We start from the raw sequence: 21414 nt of genomic DNA, 5'->3' as shown, positions 1-21414 counted from the left end.
ATAAGCAGGAAAAATAGTCAAAAAAAATATCAGAAGTATTTGGTAAACTTATAAATGAATGATACCTGGAGGCATTCTTTCTCCACTGCTCTAAGTCATAAACCTGCCTCCTGATGATGAACCCAACACAAGTCAGCTTGCAAACTTTTATGAATTTAGATTGGTTTTATTTTGATCTTAATTTTAGAATAGAGCTCTGCATGTTACTACAATAGAACATGGCTTTTAAATAGTGCATTTATCTGAAATTAACTGATGTATGTATTCTAATGCTGCAGGCGCTATGATAGATCAGCTCAAGATTTGCTAATATGACAAGGGTCACAAATTGAAAAAAGGGAGCTTCGAACTTGATGCAAAGAAAGAATCTTCTAAATTTAACGTTGGCCCTGCAGAAGTTGGACTCTTCCATTGCCAGCACTGAGGGGAATCAATTAAATCGGAGCTGGGTTCAAAGCAACCAAAAGGAGGCAACTCTTTATACACACTTCGGGTAAGATGAGCATCAGGAAGAGTTTGCCACTGGCTGTTTTGGATGTAGGCTCTAAGGTAGTCTGGACACATTCACAGAAGAGATCCATTTGGCCAAAGTGTGGTGGAGTTACCTGCTAACTTTAATGAGTTCACACAGCTGACAGAGAATGAAATATTTGCTCCATGGCATCAAGGTACATTAATCTCTCCAGAGCATGAGATTCTTATCTCTTCTGTGCGGATTTCACATGTAATGACGCTAAGCAACTAGTATTTGATTTACTGTATAATTGCATGAGAACTGAACTTACCACAGGTACTTTGTGTGTTAATTCACTTCTAATCATATTACCAGCATGTCTCCAAATTGATGGGGTTTCAAAGAAAAGCAGCACAGAATTTTTGGTTTTGGAAGCTCTGATCAAAACTTAGACAGGATAAAGGGCTAGAAGTCATCCTGCTTGATTAAAAAGCAGGAGAGAATAAGTGAAAATTCTGTGAATTGCTGGAAGATGGAAAAATTGAGAAAGAACTATATGATAGCGTACTGTCAAGGAAATTAGTCTGTAGAAGTTAGAAATAGTTCTGCAGCTGTAAAACTCTGCTAGATTTTCACAAAATCCCCACCAAACTGGACTTTAAACCCTCGTTTCCTTATGTGTAACTCAAGTCAAACCACTTTGAAACTTTTCTCCCATAATGTCTCATAGTAATGCCCAGTGGCCAAAAAGGGTGAAGGACTAACCCAGTCACTTCTTGGTGCTCTGCATACGGGCTGCAGCCCCTCCAGGAGCTCGACGTGCTCTCCCCATGCTGGAGGGCTGACACTCGTATCGCCCTGACCCATCCTGACTGCAGCCAGGAGCAGCTGGTAGGGGCTGCCTGTGCCACAGCTCCACACGATGCCATCTAGATGCACATACCTGCATGTTGTCTGAAGGTCCCGTGAAGCAGGGCAAAGTCCCCCCTCTGTGCATTGCTGCCACTTTTCATACCTCCTATTTCCTTCTGATAACATCTTTTGGCTATGTAGAAGAAGAAAAAGTACACGTGCGTTGTTTTTTCCCTGTAAAGCAGTAGTTTCCCCTTGTTCCCTTCCATATTACCGGGTTCTCCCTCACAGCTGTGCCCTCAGTTTTCTCCATTTTCCTTCACTCGCTGCTGTAGCCGAGCGCAGTGCTGACACCCGCTACCTGACTGCGCCCTCTCAGCCCCGCGGCCACCTTCCCTCCTACCTGAGGATCTCGCTCCCTCCGGCCTCTCCCTGCCGGCGGGAGGCCGCCGGGCACATCACGCTCCCGCCCGCACTCCCCATCCACCTCACGCCTTCCAAGCGCTCCCCTCAGCGCGGGCGGCGGCGGACAAAGCCCCGGCGGCCCCTCAGCCCCGCGGGGCGGGCGCCCTCCTTCTCCTGCTGACGGGCGGGAGGCGTCGCCCCTCGCCCGGGCCGGGCCGGGCCGGGCCGAGCCGCCGCGCCTCCGGCGGCCGCGGGGGCGCTGCCGAGCAGGGTCGGGCACTGGGCGCCGAGCAGCGGCCGGCGGCCCGCACCCCCTCCCCGGCCGGCCGGCCGCCTGGCTGCGCGCACGGCGAACATGGCGGCGGCGGTGGGGCGGGACGCGCTACCTGAGCACTGGTCCTACGGCGTCTGCAGGGACGGCCGCGTCTTCTTCATCGAGTAAGGGGGCGGCGGGAGGGACGGGGGGCGAGGGGCGGCGGGGAGGGGCCGCTCGCTGCCCGCCCGCCGCTAACAGGTGCATGTTGTCTGCTTCTCCCCCCGCAGCGACCTGACCCGCAGCACCACCTGGCTGCACCCGCGCACCGGGGAGCCCGTCAACTCCGGCCACATGATCCGCTCAGGTGGGGCCCTTCGGGGTCGTGCGTGTGTCTGTGTCCCTCCCCTGCTCCCCTCCGAGGGGCCGAGCCCTCACCCCCTTCCCCCTTTCTCTCTGTGTCTCCCGCAGACCTGCCCCGCGGCTGGGAGGAGGGCTTCTCGGAGGAGGGCGCCAGCTACTTCATCGAGTGAGTGAGTGGGGCGGCGGGGGGCGCGGGGCGGGACAGACCCGACCCGACCCGACCCGGCCCGGGGGGGCGGCTCAGCCCGGCGGGCAGCCCTCAGGGAGCGGCCCGGGCCCGGCACTGAGCGGCGGCGGCCTCGCCGCTCCCGGCAACAGGTTGCCCCCCCCGCGGTTGCCAGCTCGGGGCTTTGTTCGCTCCTCGCCCCGACCTCCGGGTGGTTAAGGCGCGTGGCCCCGCGGAGATCCGGTGCGGTGCGGAGCCGGGCCCCGGGGCTGCCGCTGGTGTGAGCTGCAGGGATGCTGCAGCGAAACAGGGTGCTCCGGGGAGCCTCCTTCGAAAATGTGAATGCGAACCTACGCGCGTGAGTGCTGCGGTGAAAGTCGGGGTTCGGTCAGGTCGGTTAAACGCGGAGGCGCTGTGGGTAAGTGGTTGTGTGTCACCTGCGGTGCCTTTGTGTTTTCCTAGGGAAGTCTAAAAGTAAGATGAGTTCCAGGAAACTAACCGTAACGGGCTGGAAGATGCTCAGAGTGCCTTGCTGTTTCAGTACAGGGCTGTTACAGTAACCCAGGCCACTGCTGGCACCCATGTGACAGACGTTCAGTTTTGATAAGCCAGAGCGTGCCCCAAAACCTTTGACAAACCTGAGGTTTACAGTAAAGGTCAAACTTCGAAACCGCCCTGTGCCAGGAGAAGGAGGGATTGACTGACCGAAAGCATCTGGAATACCTCCAGTAGTAGGAAGTTTGTTAAACACAAGTCCAGGTGATCTGAAAACATGCATCAGGCCCCACTGCAAAGCAGGAAAAAGCCAGGCACCGCTGACCCAGGAAGCCCTCAGGGTGCCGGGCGGTTAGGTTTGCCTTCAGCTTGTGAAAGCGAGATAGCAGCACGGCACTGGGGCACGGCTGGATACTGTGTATGGCAGCCGCTCTTAAACTGCAGCCAACGTCTAGTGCCTTGAAAGAAAGGAATGAAAGTCCTCCTGGTTCCACAGGTGGCCAGTGGAACCCTAAAATATGGTACCTATCCAGGCTGTCAGTGTAGTGTAAACAGATCCTTTACACAAATACAGAAACACGAACTACTACTTCTCAGGAATACACCCATTTGTTCCTCTATCCTGTCCAAAAGTTTACTGAAGCAATTTTTAGATCAGCTTACGGTTCCTTTTCCCAGCTGCTCTATTTGGAAGAGTGTTCTTGTATCTTGATTGTCAGGCAATTACAAAACTTTTAATTTCAGATCCATTAAATTACACTTGTGTGCAGTGCATTGTCATAACTTGCACTAATAACATTCTTTAGCTTGAGTTGGAATTGCTGCAGGAAATGAAATTTGGAAAGGAGCGTGTATTTTACAGAGATAAATAAAAGTTAAAGTTGGTCCTCTTCAGTCAAGAAAATATTTTGCGAGGGGCAACAGCAATTTTTGACAGAAATCAGTTCGTCTGTACTATTTCAGACCAACAATTCACCTGATGCAGTATCCTTGTCAGCAGTGATAATTCCCCCAGGACAGTTCCAGCCTCTCTGTTTCCATCTCAGAGTGGAATTACTCTGGAGTTTTTTTTTACGTGGACGTGCTGAGCTCCTCTTTTGCTCGTGTAAGCATCAGCATCCTTACACAAGGATTTCCACAGTTCATTGCTCTGTGTGTTCCTCCTATGTTGCTTCCACGTGATGAGTTCTGAGCTTACAGAAAAGGTTACTGGTCCGTAAATGCATGATTTCACGTCGTACTGTTAAATACTATTTACTAGCATTCTAGTCCACAAAACCCATGGGCTCTTCTTTAACTATCCAGTTCTCTGTACCTGTGATAGTTTCCAGTTTGGTGTCATCCACAGAAATTTTGTGAGCACGTACTTAATTCTTACTCCTTGATTACTAATTTATTGAATGGGGCTAGGAGGAATGCTACAGTAACCACTGTCTCCTGTGACAATTTCCACTTCGGTGCAACCTGTTGTAACTTTCTTGTTGATCAATTTCTTTATGTATCTTTTAAGTCTTATTCCTATTTTAAATAATTTCCCCTGGGACATGTTATCAAACATTTAAATATATGTAGACTAACTTCACTTATATAACTAATTTCTAGTGCGTTAGTAATCAAAATGCTAGACGAAATGTTAGATGTGAGCTGTCTTTCATTTTCAAAATCAACGGTTTCTGTGTCTATTTACTTCCATGTATTTATTCTTTCCTTCAGTACTATGGACAGTCTCAAAACATCATGTAGTAAAACAAAGGCTTATAAGCTGGTCAAGCTTAATGAAACCAGTTAAGCTGCTTCTCCCCTTTCCCCATGCTGGGAGCTCTGAAATTTCCAGGGGGTAGGATGGGTAGGAGCTTTCTGAATTGATGTGCTCTGGTTTATAATCTGTTTTTTGTTTGTTTTGTGCCAGTGCTGTTTGATAGTTGAGCAGCTGTCCTGTACATTGGGGTGGGGGAAAGGGGACTATTTTCCCTTTGGTTATTTATATAAGATGTTTGTATGAAATTGCATGCCTTCTTAGTCTTGTTTTGCTCAAGTAAGTAAGCCAGGTTCTTTGTCCAGTCCCCTAAAAAGGGCTCTCCATCTGGTGAATTATCTGTAGTCCTCTGCACCTCTTGCAGTATGAAGTCATCCTTGCTGCATGTGAGCGAGCTGAGTTGTATACTGGAATGAGCTTTTGTGAGTCTCAAACAACAAAAGTGCTTTCTTGGCTTTACAAATTTCTCAGCTTTCTGTGTTTGAGCTTGTTTGCCTTTTTGGGGCAGACACCCACACTGACAGCACATGTGAATGCTGCCAACTGACTGATACATCTAGAGCCTTCCTTTCCTTTGCTGCTTTTACTTTTAGGACTGTAATTTCTGTTGGGAAGTCATGTATGAAGCATCATTCTAGTTCTTCCCGGTGCTGCCCATCCAGGTCTTCCTGAATGACTGTGCTGATTATTTTTCAGGTTTTCCTGATAGTGGCAAACCCTGTCGGGGTAGTCCTGCCTTTTGTACTGAAATCACTAAATCATTAAATAAATGACATGTACACTGATCTTTCTGGATCTCCATTTGGTAGTTTCAGTAAAATCACACTTTTGCAGCTTATTTGCAACTTAAACAGCTTGCCCTAAGGAGAAAATGGGATAACTTTATATGTAGCTTTATGTCTTTCTGTGTACATAACCTCAACATCTTTGTTAATCAAATAGACTCATGGCATGCTCAGCTCTACTCAGTATAGATACCTGTTATGAAAGGTTGCAATTTCGTCACCTTTGCCTGAACTGTGAGACTTTTTTTTTTGTCTGTATGACTTATTTCCTCTTTTCTTTGGATGACAAGAATGTGCGAAAAACAGCAATTTAACTTTTTTTTTTTTTTTTAACCCCAGAAATGGAGTATTCAATTTGCTTATCGTGCCAGCCTTTGATCCACTTGAACAGGAATATTGATTTAGGAGTGCTCCTAGGACCGGGTGTTGCTTCGTCTAACAGTATGACAGGCACCTTTCCTGACTTCACGAGCCGAGAATGGCTTGCATTACTCTTTCACCTCTCTCTTTGTCCCGTTCTGTTTTCTCTTCTGATGTTTCTGAAATACGTTGTGTATGTTGAGCAGCTGCTTTATGTTAGAGTTGCTACAGAAAGAACGTTTTTGAACATATGTGGGATTGAACGACGATTTACAACGCTTGCTAGGGTTGTTTCAGGTAGCTGGGTTGCTGATATGAAGCACGGCTAGCAGATGCTTTTGGGGGAAGGAGTTGTGACATGCAAGGAAAAATATAGGTGATGCAAAAACAGTACATGTATGCATTATAGTTCAAGCTTTTGTTTCAATTTGCTTGTTGTCTTTTTCTGATCATCCAAAAGACTTTGGGAAGTTGAAAGGCACCGAAAATCTAGAATCCTTTCTTGTTACCTTCTTACAGCTTTGAAAGATTGAGATGTCTATGTATGTAAAAGGATCTGTTCTTCCACTGTTAATACCTGGCAGACTTGTATTAAAATATATTTAAAAAGCATACTGCAAGCTGTGGAGGTTGTTTTAGAATGCCGAAATAATACTGCATGTCACAAAGGTAATACTGCATTCAAAGTGTAGCTTGAAGTTAGGCACAAGCACGTGGAAATGGGCACTTAAATAGCCAAAGTTAGCCCTTTGACTGATTCCTGAAATCAGTTTTGAGGTGAACCATATGCAATTTGGGATCTTCATCAGGTAGCAGTGGATGTACAAGAGACATTTTTAAGGGCCATTTTAAGGGCCATTGTTTGTAGCAAAAGTCTGTAACTGTTTGCATAATGAGCCTTTTTTTTTCTTTTTTTTTTAAAGCTTTTATTGTGTATAGAAAGGTACACGGTATGTGGTTTCAAGCATTTGGAAATATTAAAAAGGGGAATTAGTGAGCACCCAATTGAAGCCTGTGTTCGTAGCTGTGGTTCTGTTCTCTAAACGCATCCATTCAGATACCTTGTCACTGGAAACCATACTGGAGCTTGGATTCGCTTCATGTGGGCTGTAGATGATACCCAGGTAATGATTATTTAATCGTAGGATGCGGAAGGGGAAGAGACCATCTGGATTGAGTTCAGCCATTGTGCTTATCTGAGAAGATTGTTTTATAATCTCATTAATAAATGTAATCAACATGTTTCTTTTGCCCTGCAGAAATTGATGTCTTCCCAGTTCCTAGTAGAATGTCAAAGGCTGCTGCGTTTTAGTGGCTGTCTAGGTGGGCTAAAGCACTACTTACTGCATGGATGCCATGGGCTGCTCTAAATGCATTTGTTTGTTTTTTCTTATCGTGTTTCCTGTGGTGGCTATTGCTATAGAAGTAGAAGGTATTGGAGCACTTAACTCCTGTGAATGAGGAGTAGTGACGTCCCTCATGATGAGATCTTTGAAACAGAAGATGTTCTTTGTGGTTTTTGGACCAGTGCTTACATAAAAGGTTTCAATTAGCATGTAAGTAAGTACAAAGTGATGTGAAATCCACCTGCAAGGAGCTGGCCAGAGTGAAGTACTTCACTCTGTCCTTGCTCTGCATTGCCAGTTCGAGTTGCGTGGAGCTCCTCAAGTGGAAAGAAATGCTGTAGCTGGGACCACGTGCCCACTTACCCAACCAAAGCACAAGCTGTCACCACCATTAGAGCATTGGAGGGTAGTCTCTGGCAAAGTGCAGGGGCTGTGCATGTTCTAAAGTGTCGTGGAGAAACTTTTGTGGAAAGAAACGTCTGGTTCCACAGCACCAGCTGAGGCTCTGGTTTGGATAAAGCTTGGTAGGGAGTGTATGCAGCAGTCTGTAGGTCATGAGCGGCTCCAAGAGCTCAGAGTTGCTCTTGAGGGGACTGGACTTCATCAGAGTAATTTGTATATGGGTGGAGAAACAGATCATAAATTTACAGGTGGAAGAAAAACACTAGAACTGGGTTTTGCTGTGGAATGTAAGGGTAGAGAAAGCTGTCCCATCCTGCAGCTCTGCAGAAGCAGAGACGGTCTTCAGCGGCCTCTGCTGGTTCACTGGCAGGAAATGGGGCAGCAAGGGAAAAGCTGCTGGGTGAACCCATGGTGGCTTTTTGGATTTTTTTTGTTTTAAATTTATGATTGGAAAAGTGATCTGTTTGGACAGTGAGGAAAAAAGATCTGTATAAAAAAGGAAATTGTATTGCTTGCAACTGTTTCTCTGTATCCTGTTGTCCTTTGCTCTCCAGCTCCAAGCTTGATCATGCAGCTAGTTTAATCAACTGTATTCTCCTGGATGGTGAACAAAACCCAGATGGGAACGCTGGACGTGCTGGGCAAATACAGCACCTATGTTCTGTTCAAGCTGGGGAAATGTGTCTGTTTTGATAGCAGTTACAATGGGAGACTGCTCATTAAAGAGTGAAGTAAGCGCTGATGGGTTTGTGCTCAGGCAGGGGTGGCTCAGGGCTGCAGGCAGCAGAAGCACTCTGTCCTTAGCTCCCAGCCAAAGGGAAGAGGGGACGTGGGTGCAGCCTGAATTGCAGGGCGCCCTTTGGAAGAGCAGGGTCGGAGCTCTGCAGAAGGCAAACACCGTGTGTGGTTTGATTCAGCGGCGTGTACCAAGAGGAACATCGTGTGCGTTCCTGGGGGGGCAAGGAGTGTACGGGGGAGGCCCCAGGTTTTGTTTGTTTTTAAACAAGGCTGCACCAGAACTACTTAGCTGGGTTTGTCTATCCCCATTTGCCCTTCTTCCAAAAGACACGCTTAATTGTTGGGAAAACTGAATTTTGGCTACCTGAGGACACCAACAAGACCTCCTTTAAATGACATTTCCAGCATAATTCCCACTTAGTTGAGATGTCGTTTTGGCGTTGAGTGCTTCTGACTGGTAAAGTTTGTGTGGGAAACAGAGGAATGTTCTTTTGTCCTGGTTGGGGTTATTTGACTGATGTGTTGTAGCTCAGAAAGCAGGGTAAGATTTGGTTCTTCAGAGCTGCTGGCATCCTCTTTGCCTGTGAAATCATTCTTCCAAAATCCCCACCTATTTTGGCACATGTTCAGCTCCTTTAACATGAATCTGTCAAAACCACACTTGAGTCATTCAGCCTGATTCCTGAAGCAGGATCCACTTCTGCACTTGCTGAGTCTGTGGGCACCTGAGCATGTGCATGTGTTTGAGGTATGTTGCAGTGAGGGTTTCAGTGCTTCTGAAAGTCTCACTGAAATGTTAAGACTAAAAATAAACACAATTGTAACATACAGGTTTAGATTTAGCCTTAAAAAATGTTTTTGTCATCTTGTGTTACATTTTAGACTGATGTTAGAAGTGTGTAGTATGTCTACTGCATCGGGTGAAGAAATAGATAATCTACTCAACGCTTCTAATTTTGTTTAGTTTATTACTCATCTATCAAAAAAAGATAATTTAACATATTTGGAACAGCAGAATTTTGATATTAACAGTACATCTTTTGTTGAAGAAGTTTGCTTTATCAACCTATCAGTAACCATTGAACTCTCTAGCAAGTGGACCTAGTTAAAAGGACTTTACTGATTTGTGGACAAATATATCATACAAGATATCTTTGCATTTTATAATGGATAACAAAAAAGTACATTTTACAGATGAGTCTGGTGATACTAAACAGTCTTAGCAAGTGCTTTGGTGAAGGGAGAAGCGTGTATGTGTGCTTTGAAGTACATAGGTGCAGGTTTTTCCCCCTGGTTCTGTGCCCTGCATTTTCGAATCCTTCCATTCGTTGCAGGTGGGTTACACTAAAGTGAGTTTTTATCTCACTATTGATCAAAGTATGCCATCATCTCGAACATTTACATTTCATTGGTACAGACCAAGTATACTGCTTTAGTACTGTTATGCTGCATCCCTGCAAGGACCAGCTGGAATAATGTAGTGTCACATGTACTTAACATCATGTTTGATTCTATCCAATGTGACGGTACATTCAAATTTACTGCTAAATCTAATTGGTTTTGACTTTGCCTTCTAGATGTGCTTTTTAATTTCTTTTATGACCTTGGCTTGCGTGATGATAAAAGATGGGGCTAAAACCTCATTTTATTTGTAGCTTAATTGTCTTTTCCTGCAGCATTATTAGACAGTTCTAAAACTTCTGCTTTGAGATATTGTCCTTAGAAGCAAATTTCTAATTAAAGAAGTTAAAAACCAAAAAGAATCTGGTTAAGCTCCCAACCCTTCTTTTTTTGGGTGTCTGCCACGTAGTACTTGGCAAGAACATCACTGACTTGTCTAGACAGGTAGAAAAGCTTGTTGCCAGTAGGTAGTAGGTATGTGCTTTTCTTCCTGAAGGTTTCTTCCTTTAAGCCTTTGTTTTCCTTGTTGCCTATCTGTATCTCTGATGGATTTATCTTTAGCTTAAAAAAATACAACCACAAATGCCAGAAAGTTTTGAATGAGTTCTGGATACACTGCTGAAATGATGAATTTGTGTGATACTAAATCATATTTACAATGCTGTGTCAAGCCAAGACATTTATTACTACCCTTTATTTACTTCCTAGAGGCCAAATATCCTGATCTAAGAAGAGAGTACTGAGCACTCTGTAAACGTGCACTGGTGTTGCAACATGCAGGTGATTTACCGGCAGCTCTGTTTAGACCGGGACTGTCAAATATGACTAAGCAGCAAAGCTGCTCCTAAGTTTCTACTTTATTTTATCTGAAAAAAATGTAGGGCTACTGGCTTTTTGCAAGCCACATATTTGTTTCAAAATGTCATAGTTTCACATTAGTCTTCAAACTAGCCAAATGCTTGAGCAGGAACTTGCTTTTAACTGCAGTGTTTCTCAACCCTTTCTCTGTGTGGAAGGCTGACTCATTTTGGTGAACTTAAGATGTTGGTGTTAACATCATGGAGAGCACAGAAAAGCTGGAGGGACTGCGTTTGTTTATCAGCCTGTGTAGATCAGAAGTCAAAAGGCCAATGTCTTTTTTTTTTTTTTTTTTAAATAGGTGTCCTTAAAAGCTGTTTTTTTAGGTGTTTTAGATGTGGGCTCTGAGGGTTAATTTCTTGATGCTCAAGTTCAATGCCTACTTTGGATCAAAGGGAAAGAAAATGGGACTTATCCAAATACTTAGAGTAATAAATTTTCTATTTTATCAGTGTCTGCACGTCTGCAGACAGAACTGTACTAATGAGTGTGATTCACTATATGTCATTTTCATCGATTGGGAAAGCAGCATTAATATTTTCTTCATATTTTTCTGGAGATTGGGAGAATATCTGAAACTTTTTCAGAGAGTGACGAGACTTATTCCTTCAACACTGTGCGTGTTGTCTCAGTATTCAATTTTGAGTAGCCTGATCCCCTTCCTTTTGCTGGTCCAGTTAGTCATGGAGTGAGTCTCAGTTCAAGCTCACTTATAAAAATTTTGTTTTAAAAAAGACCAGTGACTTATTTTTACTTGTCTCGTGTGAAATCGTCATATGAAACTATTTTGATAAATACATTACAGGCATCAAATCAGGCTTTGATGTATTTGTTTGACAGTGTACTTAGAGTTCTCAGTTAAAATGCGAAGTGATGCATCTTTACTTACCAAGTGTTAATATCAGTGTAACATTCTTTAGGGTCACTGCCTGTTTGTTTTGCTCTTAAAGCTAGCTGAGTTGAGAAGCTGGGCATCTGCCTCTCGGACAAAGGCTTTCTTGCGAGTCGCATTTCCATACTCTTGGAGAGTATTGGGTTGTCTAAGGAAATATTGAAACAACGGAGTGGGGGAAAGAAAAGTGAATTACTGAGCTGTCTGGCAATGCCATGTGATGAAGAAGTAAAACAGTACTCATGTTTTTGACCATCACGTTTGTGGCATGTTCTTCAGTATGTGGTTGGTTGGTGTGAAATTCAGAAGCCATGTTTGTGTTGCATACTATAGACTATTTCAAAGAGAGTTCCTGGGGGATTTAAAGTGGCCTCGGGAAAACAAAAGAAAAAACAGCCAACACCTAAGCAACTTTCTGCAACTTTTGCTGCATCAGTATTGCTTGTAAGGAATCTCAGTGTTTTACTGTTTCTGTAGATGTAACAGTCAGCTCTTGTGCTTGACATGCTCGTTGTTTCACTGGTCAAATCTGTGGTTCTGATAGCTTGGGGATGGATACCCGGGTAATGAGAAGGTCTGGAAGCTGCAGGTGAAGATGAGCAGGCGCGGATGAAGGCATGAACGATGTGTGTGTGTGTATATATATATAAAAATACATATATGTATGTATGTATCTGCCACCTCTGAGGAGAACAAATTCTTGACTGGTGGACAGGATGTAGAATTTAATGATGTGAGAGGGTTGGAAAGCTTTGCTTTGAATTAGTTGCAAATAACCAGTTTTATGGTATTGATAAATAAAGAGGGCTGAAGAGAGAAACCAAGGGGGAAGTTAAAGTTTCTTTATGAGAATAACGTGAATTTTCTATTCCGTCACCACAAAAGCAGCAGTCACAGGGAAAGGATCTACAGATGCCAACAGGAGTTCAGTTTTTACAGTTTGTCTTCCTTGACAGACCTAATTAGGGAACTACAGTTAAGGCCTTTTAACTACGCCCTTTAAGGGGCGTCTCTGATTACCAGCGTGCTCTTCCTGTGTCACTGTGGTAGGAAGACAACAGAAGTTCAAGAAAAAGGTGATGTAGAAGTTGAATGAAGCACTGCCTGAAATCTTTTTTTTTTAAAAAAAAGCAGATGCAGATTGTGTTTTTAAGTGATGTAAGGAATAAAGCAAGAAGACTTTTTGCATTATTAATGTACAGAAGGGAATTTTGTTTATATAGGGAGATGAGAAGGCTTGGAGATTTGTTTAGGCTGTCATACAGCTCTTTCCAGAGTGGTTTCTGTAACTATGATGAGATACGTTGTAAATAAGCCTATTACATTTTTTTATGTGGGTGTAGGAAAAAATACATTTTTACTGTTAATGGCCTGTTAGTGAGTATTATGTTTGTTTCCTGTAGAGAGAAAATTTCAGATGGTTTATTCTTGATGAATTTTTAAGATTTACATGATTAGAAGCACAATAGGAAGCTCTATTAATGAGCTGATGATTCCAAACCTGGGCAATGCAGACAGTCAGATTAGGAATAAAGTTCAATGTCGACAGTTTTTTTTTTTTTTTTTTTAAAGTTAATGCTAAATTAACCTTCTGTCATTTCATCTCACCTTTAGGAGTTCTGGTACTGATAATGAACATGTTTTTCCCCTGTTATCAGGTCTGCTTAATGGTTTTAGGTGAAACCGATTTAAAGAAACATGCTGAGAATGCTGTTCTTAGTGAATTTCAGCATTTTGTAAAATGCATAGGTGAAAAGATAAAATAAATTAAGCACAATTTTATGCTTGATTAATTTAACCAAGTTCTTAAGTATTCTGTCACAAGGTTTCTTGGTTCTAGAGATATGTAGAAATCTGCTGACCTCTGCAAATATATCAAAACTTACACTTCTATTGTATTACTTATTTTTGTTTTATTCACTTAGCTCAGCAGCTTCCATGCCAATTAACTTGACATTCCATTTATTTTGGCTGCTGAAGTTTGCAGTGAAAATGCTAAATTGGTGTATAAAGCTTGTCTACCAGGGAGGTGACTGGAATTTTGAAGAAGGTACAAATTCTGAGTGCTACAGTCTGTGAAGAGTGCCCACGTGAAGACTTAGAGTAGAATAACAGGGTTAAAAAAGCCCTTGTGTTTTCAGCTGGTTTGAAGGTAGTTAACCTGTTCTTCCAAAGTTTTGGGGTCGAGCCCTGTTCAAAAGGTATGAAATAAATGGTTAGGAAACATCTGGACCTGCCATGTAGGAATGGATTTGTGTACAAGCAAACAACCTTCCTGGAAGCTTTTAACTACTTGTGAGGTAGACAAAAACAGTTTCTGTCTAATAATCAAAGAAACTTCTTTTTTGTGCAAAGTGGAGTCTGTGGAATTTAGCATTAGTTGGAACTTCTGACTTCATAAGTGAAATTACTTCTATCTGTTAACCTTACCCTTCTTAACAATTGAAGTAGCTTTCTTTATTTGTAGCTGTTTGTGTGTCATGTTTTGGATTTTTCTTAATATGGTATAAGAAATCTTTCAGAGGTTATTTCATGCTGCACCCGTGTTTCCAGAAATGAATGTTTGGTGATCTGGAGTAGAGGTCCCAAAACAGCTTAAGTCGTGGCAACAAATATGTGGGTCCCACTGGAATTTCATTTCTGAGTTGAGCTGAAATAAATTGTTTCTTATGGATACGTTATAGAAATAGATTTGTGAATTTCTTGATAGACTCTTTATGAATGCCTCAGATCACTATAAATAGTAGATCTTGATGTCATGTTCTAATTTCAGACTGCTTCTAATCTCAGTCTGTGAATTTGTTCTTCTGTTCCTACCTGGTAATAAATTGCAAAATGAACAGGAGTGTGTTTTCCTGTAGTTTTTCTCAGCTTCTGACATAGCTGTTGATTAAATTAGCTGAATAAGAAGAGGAAATATTTTCTCTGTGCCTGCCAGGAAACTAAAGCATTAAACAAACTTTGCAAAGTAGCTCAGAGGTACAAGAATTATTTTATCACCATGTGTTATGGACAAGTTAAATTAACTCATTAAAATGTGAAGTTTCTGATACTGTAGGAAAGATTTGTGCAGTATTGTTGTGTTTAAAGAATCATAAGTGCATACATTTTGAATAGCTCCTGATCACATCAAGCTCTTAAAAACAAGCCTTTGTGCTTCATTTGCTATTAGGGGGAAAAAAACAACAACACAACAACAACCAAACACAAAACCCAGAATTTTAAATTCTGTATGTATGAAAACTAAAAATCATGTGACTTTTTTTTTCTTCATGTCATTCCATCTAAGATAGCAAATGCATTTATAATGGCTTCCATTCTATAAGAAAGATGCAGAGCTCTCATCTTGGAAGATTTGAACAGTGAAATTATTTTCACTACCTAATCAGTTGGTGTTTAAACGTGTTTATGTTAAAATACATTTATGACGATGTAGCGTAACCTCCTCCTCGTCCTTTAAAGAAAGTATTCTTCAGAAAGCTCCAGCAGGTCAAAGACTCTAAGGGTTTGTGTAGTGGAAGCTTTTTTTGGATCTCATACTAGGAAAATCTTCTGAGAAGTGAGCACTTGCCATCTTTGTAGAACAAGATCATGAAAAAACACTGCTTATTGAGACAAATGGGTTTAAGGAAATGTTTGTGTTTTGGGTATTTTTCTTGATGCTGAGGAAAAAAAAAAAAAGATCCCAAAGCTTTGGAAAACAGTAGGAAGAATTCTGTCTGTCTTTCTTGATTTTTTTTTTCCTGTTTCAGCTGTTGAAAGGTCAGTAAACTTCTAGCTTGTAGAGTTGTCCTGTTAATTTTCCATTGTTGTTTGAAGTCTGGACCTTTTATGTTCACATAGACTTGGGCAACTCTTGAAGCATTTATTGGGCAACTCGTGAAGCATTTATTTAAGCTGGTTAGTCAAGAGGATGGATACTTGCTTCTCAACAGATCTAAAAGTTAGAGGAAGGAGTTTTCGCCTAATCTGAAATTCCACAGCAGTGGAATGGCCTTTCAAGTTTTCTAGCTCTCGATTGTCCCTCCGCCCTGCCTTCCCCAAAGGTGTTAAGAACAGTTTCTGCAGGGCATGAAAAGCAGGTTTATACTTAGGTAATGCTTCTCTGGAAATAAAGAAAAACTTATAGAAATAAAAACAGCCTTTGGAGATTTTCTATTGTGGAAAGCAAGTATTTGAGTGCTTGGGGAAAAAAGGCAGACCAACCCACTCTCATGAGCCACTGCTTAGTATGTACATAGAGAAAAAAATCAACATTTCTTATAAGCATAGGCTTCTCCTTAGGTTGGCTGCTAAGGAGGCTTATCTTAAATATCACAGCTGCCTTTTTAAAGGTGGCTTGTGTAATGGTGTCTTATATCATACGTGGTCTTAATTGTTCAGAGTAGCTGCAAACAAGTCAGGGATCGACAGTGGGCAGCTAAATTCTCGCCTTCTGTACAGAATTGGTACTAGCCATGGTGTAGGTGCTGCTGCTGCTGGGGAAGTGTTCCTGTTTTGTCAGGAGGTCAGAGGCAGATGCTTGTGGCCTGCGTAGTCAACACAGCTTGTTTCAGCATGCGCACGCTGAAGCGAAGCTGCAAATGGCAGACCTTAGCATTCAACTGCTCGAGGGTTATGAGGAGGTATTTCCTATAGGGCTTGCGAGAAGGCCTTCTCTGCCTGCGTGGGGAAAGCGGTGCCTTGCTGAGTCGAGATGGGTGGGTACCGAGACTGAGGGCTTCCTTCCAGGAGCAGAAGGCTAAGAGAGCTGCGGACATCTGAGGACAGCGCACAGGTTGGCGGTCTGGGCTGAGTTACTGTTCCCGTATGTACCAGGAAAGCTGCTTGAAGAGGAAGCTGTGCAAAGCTGCAGCACCACTGATCGGAGTCTGAGGTGTGGCTTCACAGCTGTTTTGAGGCAATAAGGAAACTTGGTGATTTCTTTTTCTCTTCTTTCCTGACCCATACCACTCCTTTTATATGGGCGTGTATATGTGTGTATGAGTTGCTTATATTCTGCAAGCAGTGAAGGAGAGCTAGCTAAAACTATATGAAAGACTTTGGCTTTGATAGCTTGGGGTTTTGACCAGATAACTGTTTTTTTCCTATGGGATAGTTTTACTCAGTGTCTGATTGTTAACATTTCCTTTTAGGTAGCAGGGTTGTGATGTAGAAAACAGACACGAACTAAGATAACTGTGAAAGAGAATATTGATTTATTGATTTCAAAAGGGTGGAAAAAATTGATTTATCTTGGAAACAAAAGAGCTGTTGAACTTGTACACCTAGAAGAGCACAGCTTAATGATTCTTGATTCTCTTCTCTTTGAGAATCTTTACTGAAAATGCAGCATGAGCACAGTGATCAAAACCTTCAGATCTCCGGTGTTGGCATGGTGGGTTGGTAAATGGTCTCACGATTCTCCTGCATAGTTCCTGAACTCTCCGAGGAGCTTTGCAGTGTGGTTAGCGGGCTTTGTCCCGGGGAACCTGCTTGTATGCTCAGTGTCAGCCGTGTGCGTTTGTGCGTTTCCATGACCACTGCGTAAGCGGATCTGTGATTTGGGGCTGGGAGGCGGTCCCAGGCTGCCGCAGGACACAAGGCAGTCTGCTGAACAGTGCATGCATCCGACTCTTTGCAGGAAGACTTGCACCACAGCTCCATACAAAACAGTTTAAAGAAAGTGCTTAGTGATGCTTGTCCATTTTTTTTATCTGTGCTCTTCTGAAGTGACAAAGTAATTTTGCTGATGTTTAAGTAAAAACTTTATTAAAAATATTTTTAATAAATATTTTTAACAAATTTATCTCGTAATTTGGAGCCTCAGTTGAGAACTTTGAAAATGCCTTTTTATAAACCAAACACAGATGGTTTTTTGTCTGAAAAGAGACAGTTTCAGATACTCAAATCATTAAAATGTTTTGTTATTTTTCTAAGGTTGTCTGAATATTCCAGCTGAAATTTTGGGTTTTGGTTGAGGGATTATAATAGGCTGAGAAGGAGCTGTGTATTTTTTTTTGGTTGTTGTTAATCATCACACTGAGGTAAAAATACTGACTGAATAGCTAGCTTCCTTTTTGAACAAAAGGGCTTTTCCCCTCTCAGGCTTGCCTGTTCACTTGTCTGTTCTGCTGAGCAGTGCTGCGTGTGGCATTTCGAGCGTGTTCTAGGGAAATACGACCATGGTCTGGGTTGCCACAAATTCCCTGGCAGCTGAAATCTGGTGTTCCTGCGCTTACAAGCAGTTGTTTCCTACTTTGGCTGCATTTGGAAGAACGGAGCAGCACCTTTCGCCTCTGACTGCCTCCATAGGAGCAAGACTGTGGAAACGGGCTGCCGGTGACTCTCCTCAGCAATAATCTGGCCCGCGTCCCCAGCGTTGGGCAAATGCAGCCCGGGGTGATCTGAGAGTGAGCTGGGAGCTGTGCTGGATTGTCTGTGCAGGGGGAGACCCCTCCTCAGATAACGGACCTGAGGCCTGCCCGGTCACTCCTGTCTTGCAGAGAAATAAGCAGTGCGTTAGCTGTGCTCCCAGGGGGACAACGTGCAGTGATGCTGGTTGTTGCTTGTTGCTCTGCCTGCAGTACGGCCCTGGGGATCGGCAGTCTGTGGGATGGGAGAGAGGCAGGCTCGCAAGTTGTTGCCTATTGTTGGCGACGTTGAAATGCACCAATACTTTCCCAGCAAAGCTGTTTTTACACACAATCTTTAATAAAAGACTTGAAATGGCATGAAAATTCCCCTTTCAGGAATCCGTCAAAGGACCAGTGCTCAGTTCCCAGAACAGCTTTCCCAAGGAGTTTGATTATCCTTAGATTTACAGGAGGGACCGGATGCTCCCACTACTTACAGTAACACTCAAAAGAACCATGTAGAGAAACCAAGTTCAAACATTTCTTCAGATTCTGGACAATGTCTGCAGTTTAAGTTCAGTTTATTACATGCTTTCCTATTTCATTTTAGCTTCAAAACAAGACCTGCGAACTACATGCTTGTTTTAAATTGTTTTTTGCAAGAATTGAGTACAGGCTCTGCAGGCTTCTGCTGTGCCACAAGAGGGCGTTTTTGGTGCCAGCTGTGCTGCTACTAAGGAATAAATGTGCTTTTAAATGTCTCACTTTGGGTGTATTGTTGAAAAATAGAATTGACATGATGCTTCTTTTCTCCAAGCTTCTTAGTTTCATAACTAAAAAGGAATAGTTTGAGATCTTTGTATTCCTAGTTAGCATTGAATTGTTCAGTGCTTTGTGTAATTACATAAAGCCTAAGTATTCAGAGTAGATTCTTTCAGATTCTGTCTTCCGTGCCCGGTTAATAAATAAATGATTAAATAAATGGTCTGTGTGGTAGTGATTACAAAGAATTAAATGCGATATGGAGAAAATATGATGCTGTGGTTCTTTCTGGAACAAGTAACTTTAGTAAGGTGATTCAGCGTGGAAGATTGTACTCATAAGAGCAGTATATCCTTTTGTTCTAGTTATATAGAATACAGGAATAATAAAAGTAGAGGAAATGTAACTAGAAGTATCATAAGTACTGCAGTGTACTGCAACAAATGCAAGATACCATCGTGCTAACCTTTTATAGAGTTCACATTCTATTGCTGTCAGTCAGCAATATCGTAAATGGGAGATATAATTGGACTCACATACTGCATGCAGTAAGTATGACATGCTGTGTCCTTCAGAGATGCCCACCCCTTGCAGTGGGACAAGCCAGGTTCTTCCAGTGACCCCGGAGCCCGATGCTTGTTGCATCTTCCCCGCGGGTAGATGCCGTGTGCTGTTGCTCAGTGTGTGGTGGGATGCGCGCTGTGCCAGGTCCGTGTGAGCATCTGTCCTCTTACCAATGCACAGGCCTCTCCCACCTGGCTCTCCTCTGCTGAGAGGGCATGCACTGTGGTGGCTCGTCCTCATCCCCATGTCCCATTGTCATGGGGGAACGGGGCTCTCTGCTCATAAAAAGGAGTTGTGGGAGCAGAATGCCGAGAGAGCTTATCCAACACGAAATCCCTCATGTTTTGTGCATCCCTTAGGAAACATGGCGGTGAGGAAGAGCACGTAAGCCAGATGAATTGTTCTGGTGGGCTGGATTTGTTATGCGAGCTCAACTAATCTGCAGGGGCCTTCTGATCTCACTGAACATAATTGTGGTAGGATTTAGTTTGTTTGTTTTTTTTAAATGTGTTGACTTAAGCCTTGCAAACCATTGCTCATGCTCTCGGGTTGGTGGGAAGGCATTTACAAATACTACAAAAACAACAGTGGAAATGTGAAGCAACAATTCTGTCTGCAGCAAAACACAGAAAGATTGTTTAACATAGCTTTTGCTCAACCAAATTCACAATGGAAGTGAAACAAACAAACAACACCTTTCCTATGCCTCTTATAATCAACCCATGCATTATTAGTCTCAAAGCATTAAAGTATTCTACAGATTGAAAACAAATATCATATCTATGTCGACGAAAAGTTAAGTTACGGGAAGACCTTTAGCTTTATTTACTTCAGTCACTGGCATTTTTTGCCGTTGAGCTAGCATTCTAAAATACACAGGTTCATAAATCAAATTCATACTGAAGTTGTGCCTTTAAAAGTCAGTAGTCAATCTGGACAGACTGGAGAGCTGGGCAATCACCAACCGCATGAAGTTTAACAAGAGCAAGTGCCAGGTCCTGCACCTGGGACGGGGCAACCCTGGCTATACGTACAGACTGGGCGACGAGACGCTGGAGAGCAGCCCCGCAGAGAGGGATCTGGGGGTTGTGGTTGACAGCAAGTTGAATGTGAGCCAGCAGTGTGCCCTGGCAGCCAGGAGGGCCAACCGTATCCTGGGATGCATCAAGCACGGCATTGCTAGTCGGTCGAGGGAAGGGACTGTCCCGCTCTACTCTGCGCTGGTGCGGCCTCACCTCGAGTACGGTGTGCAGTTCTGGGCACCACAGTACAAAAAGGACATTAAACTGCTGGAGAGTGTCCAGAGGAGGGCGACGAAGATGGTGAAGGGCCTAGAGGGAAAGACATACAAGGAGTGGCTGAGGTCACTGGGCCTGTTCAGCCTGGAAAAGAGGAGGCTGAGGGGGAGACCGCATCGTGGCCTACAGCTTCCTCACGAGGGGCCGTGGAGGGGCAGGCGCTGACCTATTGTCTTTAGTGACCAGTGATAGGACCCACAGGAATGGTGTCAAGCTGCGGCAGGGGAGGTTTAGGCTAGACATCAGGAAGAGGTTCTTCACCGAGAGGGTGGTCGCACACTGGAACAGGCTCCCCAGTGAAGTAGTCACTGCACCGAGACTGTCGGAGTTTAGGAAGCGTTTGGACTGTGCTCTTAGTCATATGGTCTGAAATTTCGGGTAGACCTGTGTGGTGCCAGGAGTTGGGCTAGATGATCCTTATGGGTCCCTTCCAACTCAGGATATTCTATGATTCTATTTCGCTCTGCATCAGGAAAACAGACAATTGTGGTTTTGTTGTTCTGTTCTGCAGCACGTCTGCATGGTTATTTGAAGTGTGGTTGAAGCCTTCTGAATGCTTCTTGTGGAGGGGTAAACTGGCACTAATAATTTTCTTACATCAGCTGAATAACATGGGTGCTAACTTTTAATAATGCTATTCTGTAAGATTTGCCATGGTTCATTATGAAAAGCATTCATTCTCCTGCTGATGTGGTTCTCTCTTGGGATTTTATTTTATTGTGCTGTATATTTTTCCTGAAATTTATGTGCTTTTGCACTTGGTGTGCCTAGTTCTGTAGCTTGCTTGCCTATAATGAGATTATTTCTTCGCTTGTTTTATTCTTTTAGAAGAAAACCTACTTTATTGGCTTAAAAAAAAAAAGTATGTGAAAACACTGTTGTAATGTACGTGCTTTGCAAAAAGAAATAGCAAACGGAATACATGCTGA

General features: G+C 43.2%; 1 protein-coding gene across 6 annotated transcripts in view; it reads left to right on the top strand.

Moving 5' to 3' along the window:
• The first annotated feature begins 338 nt into the window (after positions 1 to 338).
• The window catches only part of PLEKHA7 (pleckstrin homology domain containing A7), a 151515-nt gene continuing 130439 nt past the window's right edge, over positions 339 to 21414 (top strand). For 3 of the 6 annotated variants that reach the window (XM_035550073.2, XM_035550074.2, XM_035550070.2), the window contains exons 1-3: positions 339 to 493; positions 2255 to 2331; positions 2436 to 2493. In XM_035550073.2, the coding sequence (XP_035405966.1) occupies positions 354 to 493; positions 2255 to 2331; positions 2436 to 2493 (275 nt within the window). In that variant the 5' untranslated portion in view covers positions 339 to 353. Of the gene's footprint in view, positions 494 to 2044; positions 2150 to 2254; positions 2332 to 2435; positions 2494 to 19627; positions 19664 to 21414 lie in introns of those variants that run through there. The other 3 variants (XM_035550075.2, XM_035550072.2, XM_035550082.2) reach the window with 2 other exon arrangements.

Source organism: Cygnus atratus, chromosome 5 (assembly GCF_013377495.2).
Source record: "Cygnus atratus isolate AKBS03 ecotype Queensland, Australia chromosome 5, CAtr_DNAZoo_HiC_assembly, whole genome shotgun sequence".
Taxonomy (NCBI): domain Eukaryota; kingdom Metazoa; phylum Chordata; class Aves; order Anseriformes; family Anatidae; genus Cygnus; species Cygnus atratus.
The sequence above is the reverse complement of the archived record's forward strand: the minus strand, read 5'-3'. Positions and strand labels throughout refer to the sequence as shown.